At 42.2% G+C, this 13,393-nt stretch overlaps 2 protein-coding genes across 22 annotated transcripts in view; both read left to right on the top strand.

Moving 5' to 3' along the window:
* The window catches only part of STX2 (syntaxin 2), a 30,240-nt gene extending 21,959 nt beyond the window's left edge, over positions 1 to 8,281 (top strand). For 2 of the 3 annotated variants that reach the window (XM_028709650.2, XM_028709651.2), the window contains 3 exons: positions 1,463 to 1,573; positions 4,957 to 5,084; positions 6,257 to 8,281. In XM_028709650.2, the coding sequence (XP_028565483.1) occupies positions 1,463 to 1,573; positions 4,957 to 5,040 (195 nt within the window). In that variant the 3' untranslated portion in view covers positions 5,041 to 5,084; positions 6,257 to 8,281. The remainder of the gene's footprint in view (positions 1 to 1,462; positions 1,574 to 4,956; positions 5,085 to 6,256) is intronic. The other variant, XM_028709648.2, reaches the window with a different exon arrangement.
* A 1,536-nt stretch (positions 8,282 to 9,817) lies between these two features.
* The window catches only part of RIMBP2 (RIMS binding protein 2), a 296,295-nt gene continuing 292,719 nt past the window's right edge, over positions 9,818 to 13,393 (top strand). For 7 of the 19 annotated variants that reach the window (XM_028709315.2, XM_077920566.1, XM_077920567.1 and 4 more), the window contains exon 1: positions 9,818 to 9,960. The gene's annotated coding sequence lies outside the window, so the exon portion shown is untranslated. The remainder of the gene's footprint in view (positions 9,961 to 13,393) is intronic. The other 12 variants (XM_077920573.1, XM_077920576.1, XM_028709324.2 and 9 more) reach the window with 3 other exon arrangements.

The following is a 13,393-nucleotide window of genomic DNA, read 5'->3' on the forward strand; positions in this document are numbered from 1 at the left end:
GGCTAACACCAAATATAAATTACAATAAAACATAATAGAAAACAACAACAACAAACAAACAGTTAATTAAAATACGGCTTAAAATGCAGCCTTATTTTTGTAGTAGCCCATAAATCAAGACCATAAAGGGAGGAAACATCAGATATTCACCTGAGCCAGCTGTTCGTGCTGGTCCTACATGGGCCAGCAAAAAAGCCAAGGGAAAATTTATATACCAAATCCCATATAAGGGGTCAGAGTGAGTCTAAGCTGAAGGCCAGGCAGAACAGCTCCGTCTTGCAGGCCCTGTGGAAAGATGTCAAATCCCGCAGGGCCCTGGTCTCCTGTGACAGAGCATTCCACCAAGTGGGGGCCAGTGCTGAAAAGGCCCTGGCCCTAGTTGAAAACAATCTAACCTTGAGGCTCAGGACCACCAAAGCGTTGTTATTTATGGACCATAAGGTCCACTGCGGGGCATACCAGGAGAGGCAGTCCCATAGGTACGAGGGCCCTAGGCAGACTTGTGCAGGACATCATCTAAGCTGAGGTGCTGTGTAGTGCGTGTCTCTGGGATGCACATGGGGTGTTTGACCTGTGAAAACATGTCTTCATAATAACGCACATTCTTTCTCACAGAAGCATAGTGTACTCTTATGTGCAAACACTGTACAAACCAGATCTGTGCAGCAGTGACTGACCCATAAACTCACAACACAGCTAGTCTCTGATCTAGCTCTGGGTGCTAAACATCTGGTTTAGATGTTCACTGTGAGAGAGACTGTTGCACAGAAAAGGCAGGTTGCAGATCAGGGCCACTCTTGCATCCTTGGAGGGAAGGTAGTCAAGGAAAGGTGAGGCGGAAAAACTTGAGCCTCATTTTTCAATGCTGGGGTGGCATTGCAAAGAGTTGCTGTATAGCAAGGTAGAGCGCTTTAATTGCATAGCTTCTCTGGGAGCCCCTTCCTCAGGGGACATATTGCCTTGGAGAGCAGTCTGGTGTCCCTGAAAGAGGGAGAAATAAATTTAATTTGTAGGAGATAAGCTGGTTCCTTACTGTTTAGGGAGTTGCTGGTTTGAAGCTTATTAACTGTGACACATGACAATTTTTGGCAGCACAGGAAGCTGTGTGGGTAAGGGGTGTGTTCAGGTGGATGGAGAGTGTAAGTTATAAAATTCCCATGTTAGAATGCCAGTCCTAAGGAAGCATATCTCGTTTCTGTAGTTATGCTTTCAATTATCAGTATTTTTTCCTTGCCTGCTTTTACTGATGTGATTTCCATATGTCTTAAGTTAAGCATCAAATGTACTACTAATAAAAACCTGCCCTTTTTCTTTAAAGTGTAAATTTCGTCACATAATCCACGTTGTACAATCATTTAAGTATGTTTCTTCTCGTTCTGAGCCATTTAAAAAATTCTGGAAATTTCCAACAGTGGTGAAATAAAGCTCTGTTTCTGCTGTATGTTCTTGTTTTCGCTTTAAGGGTGACATGGTCAACAGCATAGAGAAAAATGTGATGAATGCAGTCGATTATGTAGAGCATGCAAAAGAAGAGACGAAAAAGGCAGTTAAATACCAAAGCAAGGCTCGCAGGGTAAGTTTTCCTGTTGGTGAGCAAGTCTTGTTTTTATTGCATTCGTAGCTAGCTAGCTAGATGTCTTTTTTATTTTGGCATGACGTGCAAAACCAAGATTGCTACAAAGCCACCTCTTCTGGAGCAATCCCAAATAAATGATCAAGTTTAAGTTGGGGAAAGCATTTTTTCGTGTGTGTCACTATTAGTAGTAGTAGTAGTAGTAGTAGTAGTAGTAGTAGTATTGCTTCCTCACTGATGGAAGGAGTTGGAGAGAGGGGCTGTTTCTCTCTTTTCTTCTCCAAACATTTGTGTTTATTTGTTCTATAAACTTAAGATTTCGTCCTATAAACTTAAGGGTTAGAGTCCTACTCAGAGTGGAGCCATTGAAATTGATGAACATGACTAACTTGGATCTATTGACTTAAATGAGTAAAAGTTAGTTGGCTATAGCCCCTAATAAAGTTACAGTGCCAGAAATTGGCTTTGTACACCACAGTCCTGTGCATGGTTACTCAGAAGTAAATCTTGCTGTTTTCCGGTGAGGCCTTCTCATCAGTAGTTAAGAGGATTGCAGCTTAATTTTTTGCGTTAATCAGACTGATGTTACTGAAGAATACACATGCTTGCATGGCTGCAAGGTTTCCTATTATATTACTGCTAAAATTCTTACAAATGCCTAATAATGTTGGCATCTTATTTATATTAATCTGTGTTGTAAACCACTCTTTGATATTCCGGTGGTATATAAACTTAATAAGTAATATAAAAATAATAAAAATATAGTGCTTCAAAGTGTTAAAAGGGCCTTGCACACATGCATGCATGCATGTGCACGCACACACTGAAATGTTGGGAGTGTGGCACAGCTACACACCCACCTTCTCCTCTTAAACATACTTGCACATGCTAAATATTTGACATGCTACACGGCTAGGGACTAATGCTATATACACGGTCGCTTGCTTGCTTGCTTGCTTGCTTGCTTGCTTGATTAATGCACAGTCACATAACAACTTTCACATGTGAACAGGCCATTGCTGATCAAATACCACAGATGCTACAAACACAATGCATTTCAGAAAGAGTCAGCTACTAGTCATCAAGAGATGCAGAATCCACATTATGTCTGTGCATGTGTGAATGGGCCTTTAGGGAATTTGCTGGGCTACTGAAGTTTATTTGTCATGATTGCAGTGGACTTGCCAGAGTGTTTGGGTTGGTTTTTTTAAAAAAAAAGATGCAGTGGAAACGTTGCTAATTTAATTGCATGTATTGTTACACCTTTTTTCCCAGCTTCCTTTTTCCACAAAGCCCTTCATTAGGACTAGCACGCACTTTCCCTCATTGATGGGAACTGAAATTCCACAGGGTGGCATATGTGGGTCAGAAAGTTAAGCTGACCTAATACAGTCAGAATGGGTTTATTTTAAACACACTTTTTCATTCTTTCTTTTTGACCCCAAAATGGCTTTATTGTTTTTGGGGCTAACTGTACAGCCCCACATATGAACTGGTGGGATGTTAGTAAGCTATTTCTAACTTTGACAAACGGTTTTTGGCTATTCTTGTTTTGTCCTGTGGCTCTCTAGTGTGGACAGACAATCAGTTGTAACCCCCTCACCCTGGTAAGGGCAGCTGGTACTACTGGCATGATGATGATTTATTATTTGTACCCCACCCATCTGGCTGGGTTTCCCCAGTCACTCTGGGTGGCTTCCAGCAAAAGATTAAAAATACATTAAAACATCAGTCATTAAAAACTTCCCTAAACAGGGCTGCCTTCAGATGTCTTCTAAACGTCAGATAGTTGTTTATTTCTTTGACATCTGATGGGAGGGTGTTCCACAGGGCAGGCGCCACTACCGAAAAGGCCCTCTGTTTGGTTCCCTGTAGCTTCGCTTCTTGCAGTGAGGGAACCGCCAGAAGGCCCTCGGCGCTGGACATCAGTGTCCAGGCTGAACGATGGGGGTGGAGACCCTCCTTCATGATGTCCCTGAGTATATTCCTAATAAAAGAGAAAAGAATGGATCGGGATGAAATGGTGTGGGGATATGCCATGATAACCTTCCCCATCTCTCTCTCACAGCATTGCATTTATTTTCTATTAAAATTGCAAGGGGCTTCAAAGTTCATAAGTGATTTATGGTCTGGGGAAAACTCTGTGCTTCTGTATCCCACCTTGAGGTGCTTAGTGTGGAATACATGGAGCCATCTTGTTTTGCTGCCAAAATTTGTGAGAGGTTAATCTGAAATGGTGATGTGCCCAAGACCACCTGTGAATTTCAGGGCTATGTGAACTCGACTCTCCTTAGTCCTAGTCAAGTATCCTGTCCCCTGTGTCAAGTGTGGGGAGAAGTGTCTCCTTCAGTTCTTGAATTACAAGGGGGCATGAGAGAAGGAGGTCAGCTCTCTGAATTTTTGATGCCCTCCAGCTACTGTTTTTAGAAGATGGGTGGTGGTAGTAAAGCTTGTCCCTACCTCTCCCACACACACCCTTGGCCTCCCTTGTTTCTGCACTGGATTGCTGTTCAATGGTTGGTTATTTACAATAGATTGGCAAGGCTTCCTGACACCCCATTGTTAGCAGTAGCAACCATAAAACTTTTTTACTTTCTCAATTAGACTTGGCATTTCTGATCTCTAGTAAATCAAGTGTAAATTTGTAGTTGGAAACACAGTTTATAAGAACATAGGAAGCTACCTTGTGCCAAGTCAGACCATTAGGCAGCAGTTCTCCAAGGTTTTAGAGAAGGGTCACTTTCAGCTCTGCCTGAAGATACCAGAATTGAACGTTGGACCCTCTGCATGCAAAGCAGTTGCTCTGAAATTGAATTTACAGCCCTTCCCAATGTATGGCTTTCAAGGTTCTGTGGGTAATTGACTCTCCCTCCCTTTTGCATCTGGCTCTACCATGGCCACTATATTGCACCTGACTACTACAGGGGTGGAAAACCCTTTTGGTTCTGCAGGCCTGATCCCAGCCTTGTGGGTGGGCCAAATTGGGCCGGGCTTGTTTTCCCTTGCCCAGTGCACAATCAGAAGAGCGCTTTGGGGCTCCTGATTATGTATTGGCAATCACGTCTGTACCTGACCCACACCTGATGTCACACCTGATGTCGAATGTGGGGCTTGCAGGCGTGGTTTGGTGAAAAGCTGTCTCATGGGCTAAATTTAAACCCACGTTGGGCCATATTTGACCCATAAGTTGGAGGTTTCTCCCCCTGCTCTAGGGCAAGGCCTTGGAGGTTCCATTAAAAAAAACAAAGCAGATCCAGAAAGCCTGCATTACACCATACTGACTTTTTCAGGCTGGGTGGTAGAACGGTACTTGACATTTCTGAAACGAAGCTTTTAACACCATTTTGCAAAATTGAAACAATTGCCTTACTTTCCTTTGGCAGAAAAAGTGGATAATTCTCATTATAGTGCTGGTGGTGCTTGCTGTACTTGCTTTAATAATTGGCTTGTCGGTCGGGATTAAGTGATGCTTCGATAACCTCAGCATGCAGCCTCGCTCTGCTGTTGTGCAGTAAGTACTAATCAACTAACTTGCCGTGCATGCTAACCTTTGTTCATCGGTGATAAGTGTGGTGATTTAACACACCCGCCAAGCTGGTGGGTTACACTCAACAGCTACCTCAATCCTTAAATGTGTTTGAGAGCAGAAGTCATGCACATAGTGAGAACTGCGACACCTAGTGGCTAGCTGCTGAATATATTTTCTTCCAACGCTTCCAACAGATTTTGGATGGAGTGATCCCCGCTGGGACTAGATCTGTTTTGTGTTGGTGTAGAAACATACAAGCTTGGGGGCTTACACAGATTTTATCAACATATAAAGAAAGTGATGAACTGGAGAGAGAATTTGGATCTCTGCTACAAATTGCCAGCTGGGCCTCTCTTGGTCTGCATGTATTATATATTTGATAACATGGATGAAGCTGCTATTTTCCTTTTGTAAGGATCCTTGCTAGGCAGTAGTTGAGAATTATGTGGCATGTCCTGTCTCAAAACCCATTTCCTCCACAGGAAGCTGCCTTACACCAGATCAGGCTGCTCAGTACTATCTACTTTAACACTTCCAGGGTCTCGGGTCTTTTCAGGCAGCTGATACCTGATCCTTGTAACTTGAAAAGTCAGAGATTGAATCTGGGATCTTGTGAGTGCAAAACATAAGCTATGCCCATTCCCCACGAAGGCTTCCGTACAGCCTTTAACATTTTAGCCCTTGGTTCTCACAACAACAAAGCAAAGGCTGAGTTGCATATACTGCTGCATATTTGATCCATGTGAATATGTGCTTTGTCCCTTTTTCTTCTGTTGCCCCACCCCAGCCCCACATCCCAGTTACTTCTCTTGCTCTATTAAGTACCTGAAACTCTGATGTTACCACACAAAAGAAGAAACCACAAAAAATGATGCACTGTTCCATTCTGTTAAACATGGTTCTGTGTAAATCCAAATGTTGTTGCTCCTACACCAACATCACAGTGCTCTAGTTTCTGGTTATTTTATTACATATTTGAATTCAGAAAGTCCCTTGATTTTAGTTTTTACTATGTGTGATTACCACTGTAATTGCTTGCTGTCAGGTTATTATGCTTAAGTTTGGGGGTGCGTATTGTAAATTCTGGCATCTTTGCATTTATTAAATAATAATAATCTGGGGGTAAGCTAATCACAGTTTTCCTCTCTTTGCAGAAATTGGTGTTCATAATAATTTGTGTAGCCGTAATCCTTCTAATCCTTGGAATTGTCCTAGCAGCGACTTTCTCATAACGAACAGCACATTCCAAGAGTTTGGGATCTTCTGAATCACACATGCAGGGAAACCAACGTGGCCTAGTTCTTGTAAAGATGCCTTTTCTTGCCATAATGAAAGTTTCTTTTGCAGGATTGGCCATTTACTAGCTATTTAAGTAGTCAATAGCACTTACGTTTTACTCCTGCAAGTCGGAACCAAATTGTAACCACGGTTGTTGTTTTTTTCTTCTTCCAAACAAGAAAAAGCTGGAAAGCCTATCATATGGACATGTAACCTTAAAAGCTGCTAAATCTTTTCTGCACTAACTAATTTGAAGATGAATTCCAACTTTAGGTACATCAGTGTTACCAGTATAGAATTAGGGAATTAGTTTGTGGTTTTTTTGTTTTGTTCTTTTGCCAGATGCATTCAGCTTTTGAAATTTGGCTTCGTTTTTTCCACTATTAATTCATCTTCTTAGCATAACAATCTTGTTTAAAATTAAAGCAGCCACGTTCTCTAAATAACTGTTTGACTTCAATCCTAAACACATTTACTTTGGAGGTGGGTCGCACTGAAGCAACTGGATTTACTCTGAAGTAAATGTGATTGAGATTGAGATGCGAAGTGGCTTTCTCTTGTCTCCAGTTTTAATGTTGAAAAATGGTCTTAAACTATAGGTCTTAAGATTTGTGTGTGATATTTTTAAAAAAGCAAGTAATTTTTTATATTCATTTTTATTAGCGCCAAGGCAAACAAGTAGAAGTTGAAGTGCCTCTTTAACAGTGACCTCATCAACTCTTTGTTTTTAAAACTTAAACTCTATTATGAATAACTGCTAATCTGTGCTATAAAACTGTCTCTTTTTAAAGAAGATCCACTCCACTGTGAAGTTTGCTAAGTGCTCTCTCTGTATGTTCTTTCAGAGTTTTGTTATAAAATGCTTAAAGGACGCAATATTTCTTGAGATGAATGAGAAGTGCAGTCCATGCAAGGGAGCCTTCCATTCACTTCAATGGAGGGAAGGGAAGCTTTGCATGCTTCTTCAGCCACTTCCGCTGAAGTGAATGGGGAAGCCTTCATGGGTGGCACTGCTCCAAACACGCACCAGGGCCCATTTGGCAAAGGATCTTTGGGTCCACGTTCTCTTCTCTTGTGCAAGTCCTGTTAATTTTAGCAAGACCTGCACCTGGGCCGTGTTCAAAATGCCTAGTAAGAAAATGGGCTGCAATAAAATAAATAAATGTGATGATGGAGCAAAGATACAAGTGTCTTGAAGCTTGACTTAATTTTGAAATACTTCCAATCTGCGGTATGTGCAAAGGAACTTGAATGCGCACAGATCAGATCTGCATTAACAATATTGGGTGTAATGCAGTGAGCCACTTCTTTGCCAAGGAGCAAAAATCAAGGTATTGCTTCTTTACCATTTCTGTTTGGTCCTTGAAGAGAACCTGGCATGTTTAAAAATAATAATAATAATAATAATCTTAAATAAAACACTGATTTTGTTGGGGAATTGGCTTCTCAGTTTCCAAAACATGAATGAAGTGTTTGTGACGGCAAAAGCTTCAATCCAAAGAAAGTTGGTTGCACTGAAATCCTACTGAAATGAATGGGACCTAACACACATAACTTCCTCTGGATTTGGGGCCAAAGTGTCCATCTGTTAGCAACTTTTAAGCATTTCTGAAGTAACCCAGACGTTTGCATTTTATTGGTTATTTTTTGTATCGTGTTTATTACTGTGTAAAATATTTGTAAGTGTATTTTGATTTGCTACTGTTTAAATATAGTAATGTCGATATTTATGCTGAAAGTGAAATAAACTATAACGGGTGCCTTTTTAAAAAACCAAACCAAACCAGAATGTGGCCTTGAAATGCTTATTTCTCTGTGTTGTGTGTATAATGGATATGTATATATGTAAACATAAACTGCAGGTATAGTTTGCCTTGCAATGAACTTCCCCCCCCATGTAACCTCTCATTTATTTTACTTTTTATGTATTTGAAAGACATACTGTTAAACAATTGCGACGCATGCAGTGACCTAAAAAGGTGTCTGTAATAGTGGCTATTTCTGATGTGTATAAATACTTGGCGCACCACAAATGTTCTTTGGAAAGTGTTCACCCTGCAAATATGGAGACTAGTAAATATAACATTCCAAATAAGTTTCTTGATCCTTTAAAAACACCAACATAGGATCTCTTTTTAAATATAAGATTTTTCTAAATATTTGAGTTGGGAGTGTGGAGTGAGGACGCTGTGTAGCATTTCCAGGAGAATTATTGACACATAACCTTAATTGTTGTTCATTCATTTCTTTAAAATGATTGCTGACCATCTTTTGCTATTTAATGCAAACATCTGTAGGAATAAGTTACTCATTACACGTTGTAGGAATAATTAATTATTTCTGTTAAAGTGTTTTAAAGTTCCATTCCCTATGTAGCCACACCTTTTCTCTTGAAATTCCAAGACATGCACATCTTGCAGAGATTAATTTGGGGGAGGGCAGGGGGCAGGCAGGCAGAATGATCCCTTCTAATAAATGCATTGAAACAAAATATTTGTTTCTTAACTTTGGAACAAACCATTGGCCACTAGGGGGCAGCGAGGTTGGCATTGAAGACGTGCATCATAATGTATCTAGAATCATAGAACTGTAGAGTTGGGAGGGACCTCAAGAGTCATCTAGTCCAGCCCCCTGCAATGCAGGAATCGCAGCTAAAGCATCCCTGACAGATTGCCACCCAACCTCTGCTTAGAAACCTCACCCTGTTAAGGAACATTCACCAGGCTTTAAAAACAGCAACCCATCACCCAGCTCTTATGACATTGGAGAGTTGCTGTTACTGCTCTGACACTACAGTCTTTGCTGTGCTTGTTTCTGCCTTTCATGAGTTCCCTCTTCCATCAACATAGTTGTAACCTTCAAGAGCTGTTAGTTGAACGGCTTCTATAGTCAGCTATGAATAAAGCTACTGGTTGGTTAAGAAAGCTGAATGTTTTTTGTAGGCTAGTGAGAGTTGGGGCAGAGTCTGTGCAACTGTTGAAGCTCTTGAGAGGTGGACCGGACTAAACAAGTCCTCCTTGGTAGTTGGAACAGCAGGGGTTGCAGTTGCTCCTTTCAACAACACTATTACCAATGAATTGTAAGAATTCCAAGAAGTGTGGAAGGGAATGCCTCGCTGGGTGTGTGCGTGCCCTTCCGATGATATTTTCCATTTCCATTTATTGCGTTTAGCAAGTAACGGAGAGAGAAAAGCAGGAAGTGTGGCTTTGAACAAAAATGAGAAAACAGAATTAACTTTCGGAATTCCCCCACCCACCCACCCACAGCCTCTCTGATATGTCCCTGTGCCTCGTATACCTTGCTAAATATAGCCATGGTACAGACACAGGCCAGCGGGTCACTCTCTGCACCTGTGAAGCAACATAAGCCATGTACCACGATCGCCTTCTCGGTTTATGCAACCATCGGTTGTGATCCCTATTTTGGTGAACGATACAAAGCACCGACGGCCGACGCAGGAAAAGGAGGGCAGATAAATCCTAGGAACTGATCAAGGAAGTGGATAGTCCAGGCGTGCAGGCATTTAGTGGACTCATAACTCATCTTTGTCAATTGCTTTAGGGGGTTGGAAACGGTAACGGTAAGTTGCATGGTTTTGATGTTTGAAAAGAATTGTATACAGCACCCTGCTTTGCTCAGAGCAAACTTCTAATAGGAAGCGGCTGGAATAAATCACAAAGTTACCGATCAAAGCAGGGTAGAAAATGGGTATGCATTTTTTACTTGGAGGTAGAAAACAGTCAAAGCACCTGAGCTTTGATTTGGTGTAAAAGAAGACGAAAGAAAATGTTTCTCAGCTATAACATGCTGCTGACGACTTAAAATGCACTGTTTGGGTTAGATAACGAAAGTGATGACTCCAATGCTCTGTCCTGCTAGTACTGCACCTTAAATTCTTCACGGACTTCCCTCCTTAGTAAAATGTAATTAAATGAAATATTTTCAGTTCATCTTTAAGCTACCATGGGCAGTAAATTACCTCATTCGTCTGCTTTGTTGCCCTTGTTCTGTATTCCCAAACATCAAAATTCAGAGTGTAAGCTCCTTGAGGGCAAGGAACAATCATTTTTGCTCCTGTTTCCTTAATAAAGCATCACATAAGCAGATGGCGCTGCATAGATGGTGGCTAACCTGTGGGCCCTCTTGATGGTGCTGGACTACATCTCCCATAATTCCTGGTTGTGCTGGTTGGGGCTCATGGGAGTTGAAGTCCAAGAACATACAGATTAGCAACCCAGAATCTCACAGGTCAGTTGCTAGAGCTGAGAAGCTGAGAGATGCAGATGGCCCAAGCTGTGGCATTGCAAACCTGGGAAAGAGAGAAAGCTTGCAAGAGACAATTGCTTATATACTGCCTACAAGTCACAGGAGCTCATATTGGGGAGAGTCCTTATATTTTATTTGCAGAGTTTTTAGGCAGCCCCAATAACAATGTTCTCTGGGCTGCTTGCAGTTTTCTCTTCAGTGTCCAAAGAGGAATCTGAGTTCTTAAACAGTCCCTGGGTAGGTAAGCTTAATAACATTTCATTTTCAAAATACTTGCTCATTTTCAAAATACTGGCAGCTGGCTTTTAAGGGATTGCCCCAGCTCCACTCACCTGAGCAGGTGTTTTGAAAATCGGCCTGGTGGGAATAAGGGATGTTGGAGAATTCCAGCAAAAATGAAAAAGGAAGTAGAAATTGAAGCAATTTGCATATTCATCTGTAGTCAGGAACAGAAATCAGTTGAGTGAACCCAACTAGTATTTGTTCACATGGTTGCTCTCAAGTCCACAAATGAAACCTAATGGTTTTGGTTTACAGCATGTTGGTGTTTCCTTTACATTGAGATGAATGTACATTACATAGAATCATACAAAATTTAATTACAATAAATAAAAAACAGTGAAAAGGGTAACAAAAACATTTGATGGAAATGAAACTGCAGCAAAAAGGGAACAGTGCGGATTGCGATGGCGGCAGGTTGGGCCAGAAATTGCTGCTCTGAGCAGACTAAGCCCAAATGAAGACCATTTCTAAATGAATTCTCTGGCAGCTTTGGCCAAGATTTGAGAGCAATTCCAAAAACAATTCTTTGGTGGTGTCCCAAGTGTCTGTTTTTAAAACAAAGCTCGAAGTGTTTTTTGGTCGCTTTTAGCCACAACAACACCCCCCCCCCCCCATAGAACAATACCACGTGGACAGACATATCTCTTATCATCATTGTAATTTATTGAGTTTGCATCCTGCCCTTCCTCTAAAGGAGCCCAGCCAACATGCCACATGAAAATAGGGACAGTCTATTCTTTAGAAAATAATGTCCCTATTTTTATGAGGAATGTTGGAGAGTATGCATCAGTGATCTCGGTTTTGCCAGGAGCAGTGCCTTTTAGCCACCTCCTAACCACCTTTCAGCACCTTTGGCAAACAACAGTTCACAGGAACTGTTCTTTCAGGGGAAGCCACAGATGTTTAAAGTGGTATGAAACTGGTTTAAATGCATATGGTCTGGATGGAGCACAAATCCAATCCAATATACTGTACACCAGTCCAGCTGAGGTAGTCCAAATTCCACTGCCAGAAAATGTGGATTGTGTGACCTGTATAAATTTGAAGGACCTTATGCTTGTGAATGTAAACCAAATGCTAAAGTTCTGAAGGCAAATGTTCTTGAGGATGGTCCTATTTGCAGTTTCCCCGATAGGAAATTATGCTCCACAGCCAGGACAGAGGAATAAAGGGAACTTTGGTGCCAGAGGACCAAGCCCATAAAAGTGAAGTCGGAACTGCGGAGAAAACAAGAAGCTTTGTGAGCCTTAAGAAGAAAAGCAAGGTGTTGTGGACAGCACAGAATGTCTTGTGTTCCAGGGGAAATTCAGGATTCTTCCCACTGGAAGTAACTCATGACAATGAACCAGGGACTTGCCTGATATCGAGTTGGTTCTGTTGCAGTGCCAGAAAGCTTTCCTAACCTCCTTACCGCAACCCCTCAAAAAGGAGTTTTGGGGTTGCCACCAATGTGAGTCCTACTCAGAGTAGACCTATTTAAATTAATGGACATTACTTGACTTGGGTTCATTAATGCTCTTGGGTAGGACTAGCATTGGATGCAACCCTTACTTCTGGCTGCAGTGAAATGGAAGGTTTCTTTCCTACCTCCAAACCCAGTGCTCCGATTGGAAATTAAGCACCACGAAACAATGAGGAAGGGAGGCATGTGGAAGGAGAGGCTTGTGATGCTCACCATTCATTCAGTGGTAGTTGGAGGAAGGATAAGCATGCTCTCCCTGACATTGTCAGGGAGCACGGCAAGGGCCAATTTTGGCCAGGACTGGGCTCAGAAACAGGAATCAGGAAGTAATTCAGTTCAGGTTGCATTTAAAGGGACATCTACCTGATTTGCACTTCCCAAAACAGTATCTGAACCAAAACACAGCTATCCTTTAAAATTCACACTTCTCTGAATTTTGTGATGCAGTTCTCCTGCCAGTGCCACAGGCCTGGCTGAAGAGGAGAGCATTCCACAAACTGAAAGCCACTGCAGAATAGGCCTGTTCCTGTGTTGCCACCCTGGAAACCTCTCCTGGAGGAGGCACATGAAGGGCCTCAGATGATGGTTGCAGGGTCGGGGTATATTCACATGGACTGTCAGGTGTGCGTGCAGGAGCCAGGCCCTGTGACCAATAGGACTCTACCAGGACTTGGGCCTTCCTAAGTTTGTTCTGAAGTAGCAAGGTGCGGCCACACTGGTGAGGCTGGTTGATAACTCACACCACCTGTTGGCAAGAGCCGGGAAGGGATATAAGGTCAGCATTTCCCTCTTTGCCACAGCAACACGTTCCCTGCCTTGCTGCCTTTTACTTCATGACCCCTTGCTTCTTGATCCCTGGACCCTTGACTTTGTGACTCCTTGCTTCCTGACCCTCGGACCCTTGGCTTCTTGGCTCCCGGCTCTTTGACCTTTGGTCTCTTGGCTTTCTGACTCCTGGCTTCTGGACTCCCATCTTGCCCCCGGTCCCAACGTCCACAGCCAG

This window comes from Podarcis muralis, chromosome 16 (genome assembly GCF_964188315.1).
Source record: "Podarcis muralis chromosome 16, rPodMur119.hap1.1, whole genome shotgun sequence".
Taxonomy (NCBI): Eukaryota; Metazoa; Chordata; class Lepidosauria; order Squamata; family Lacertidae; genus Podarcis; species Podarcis muralis.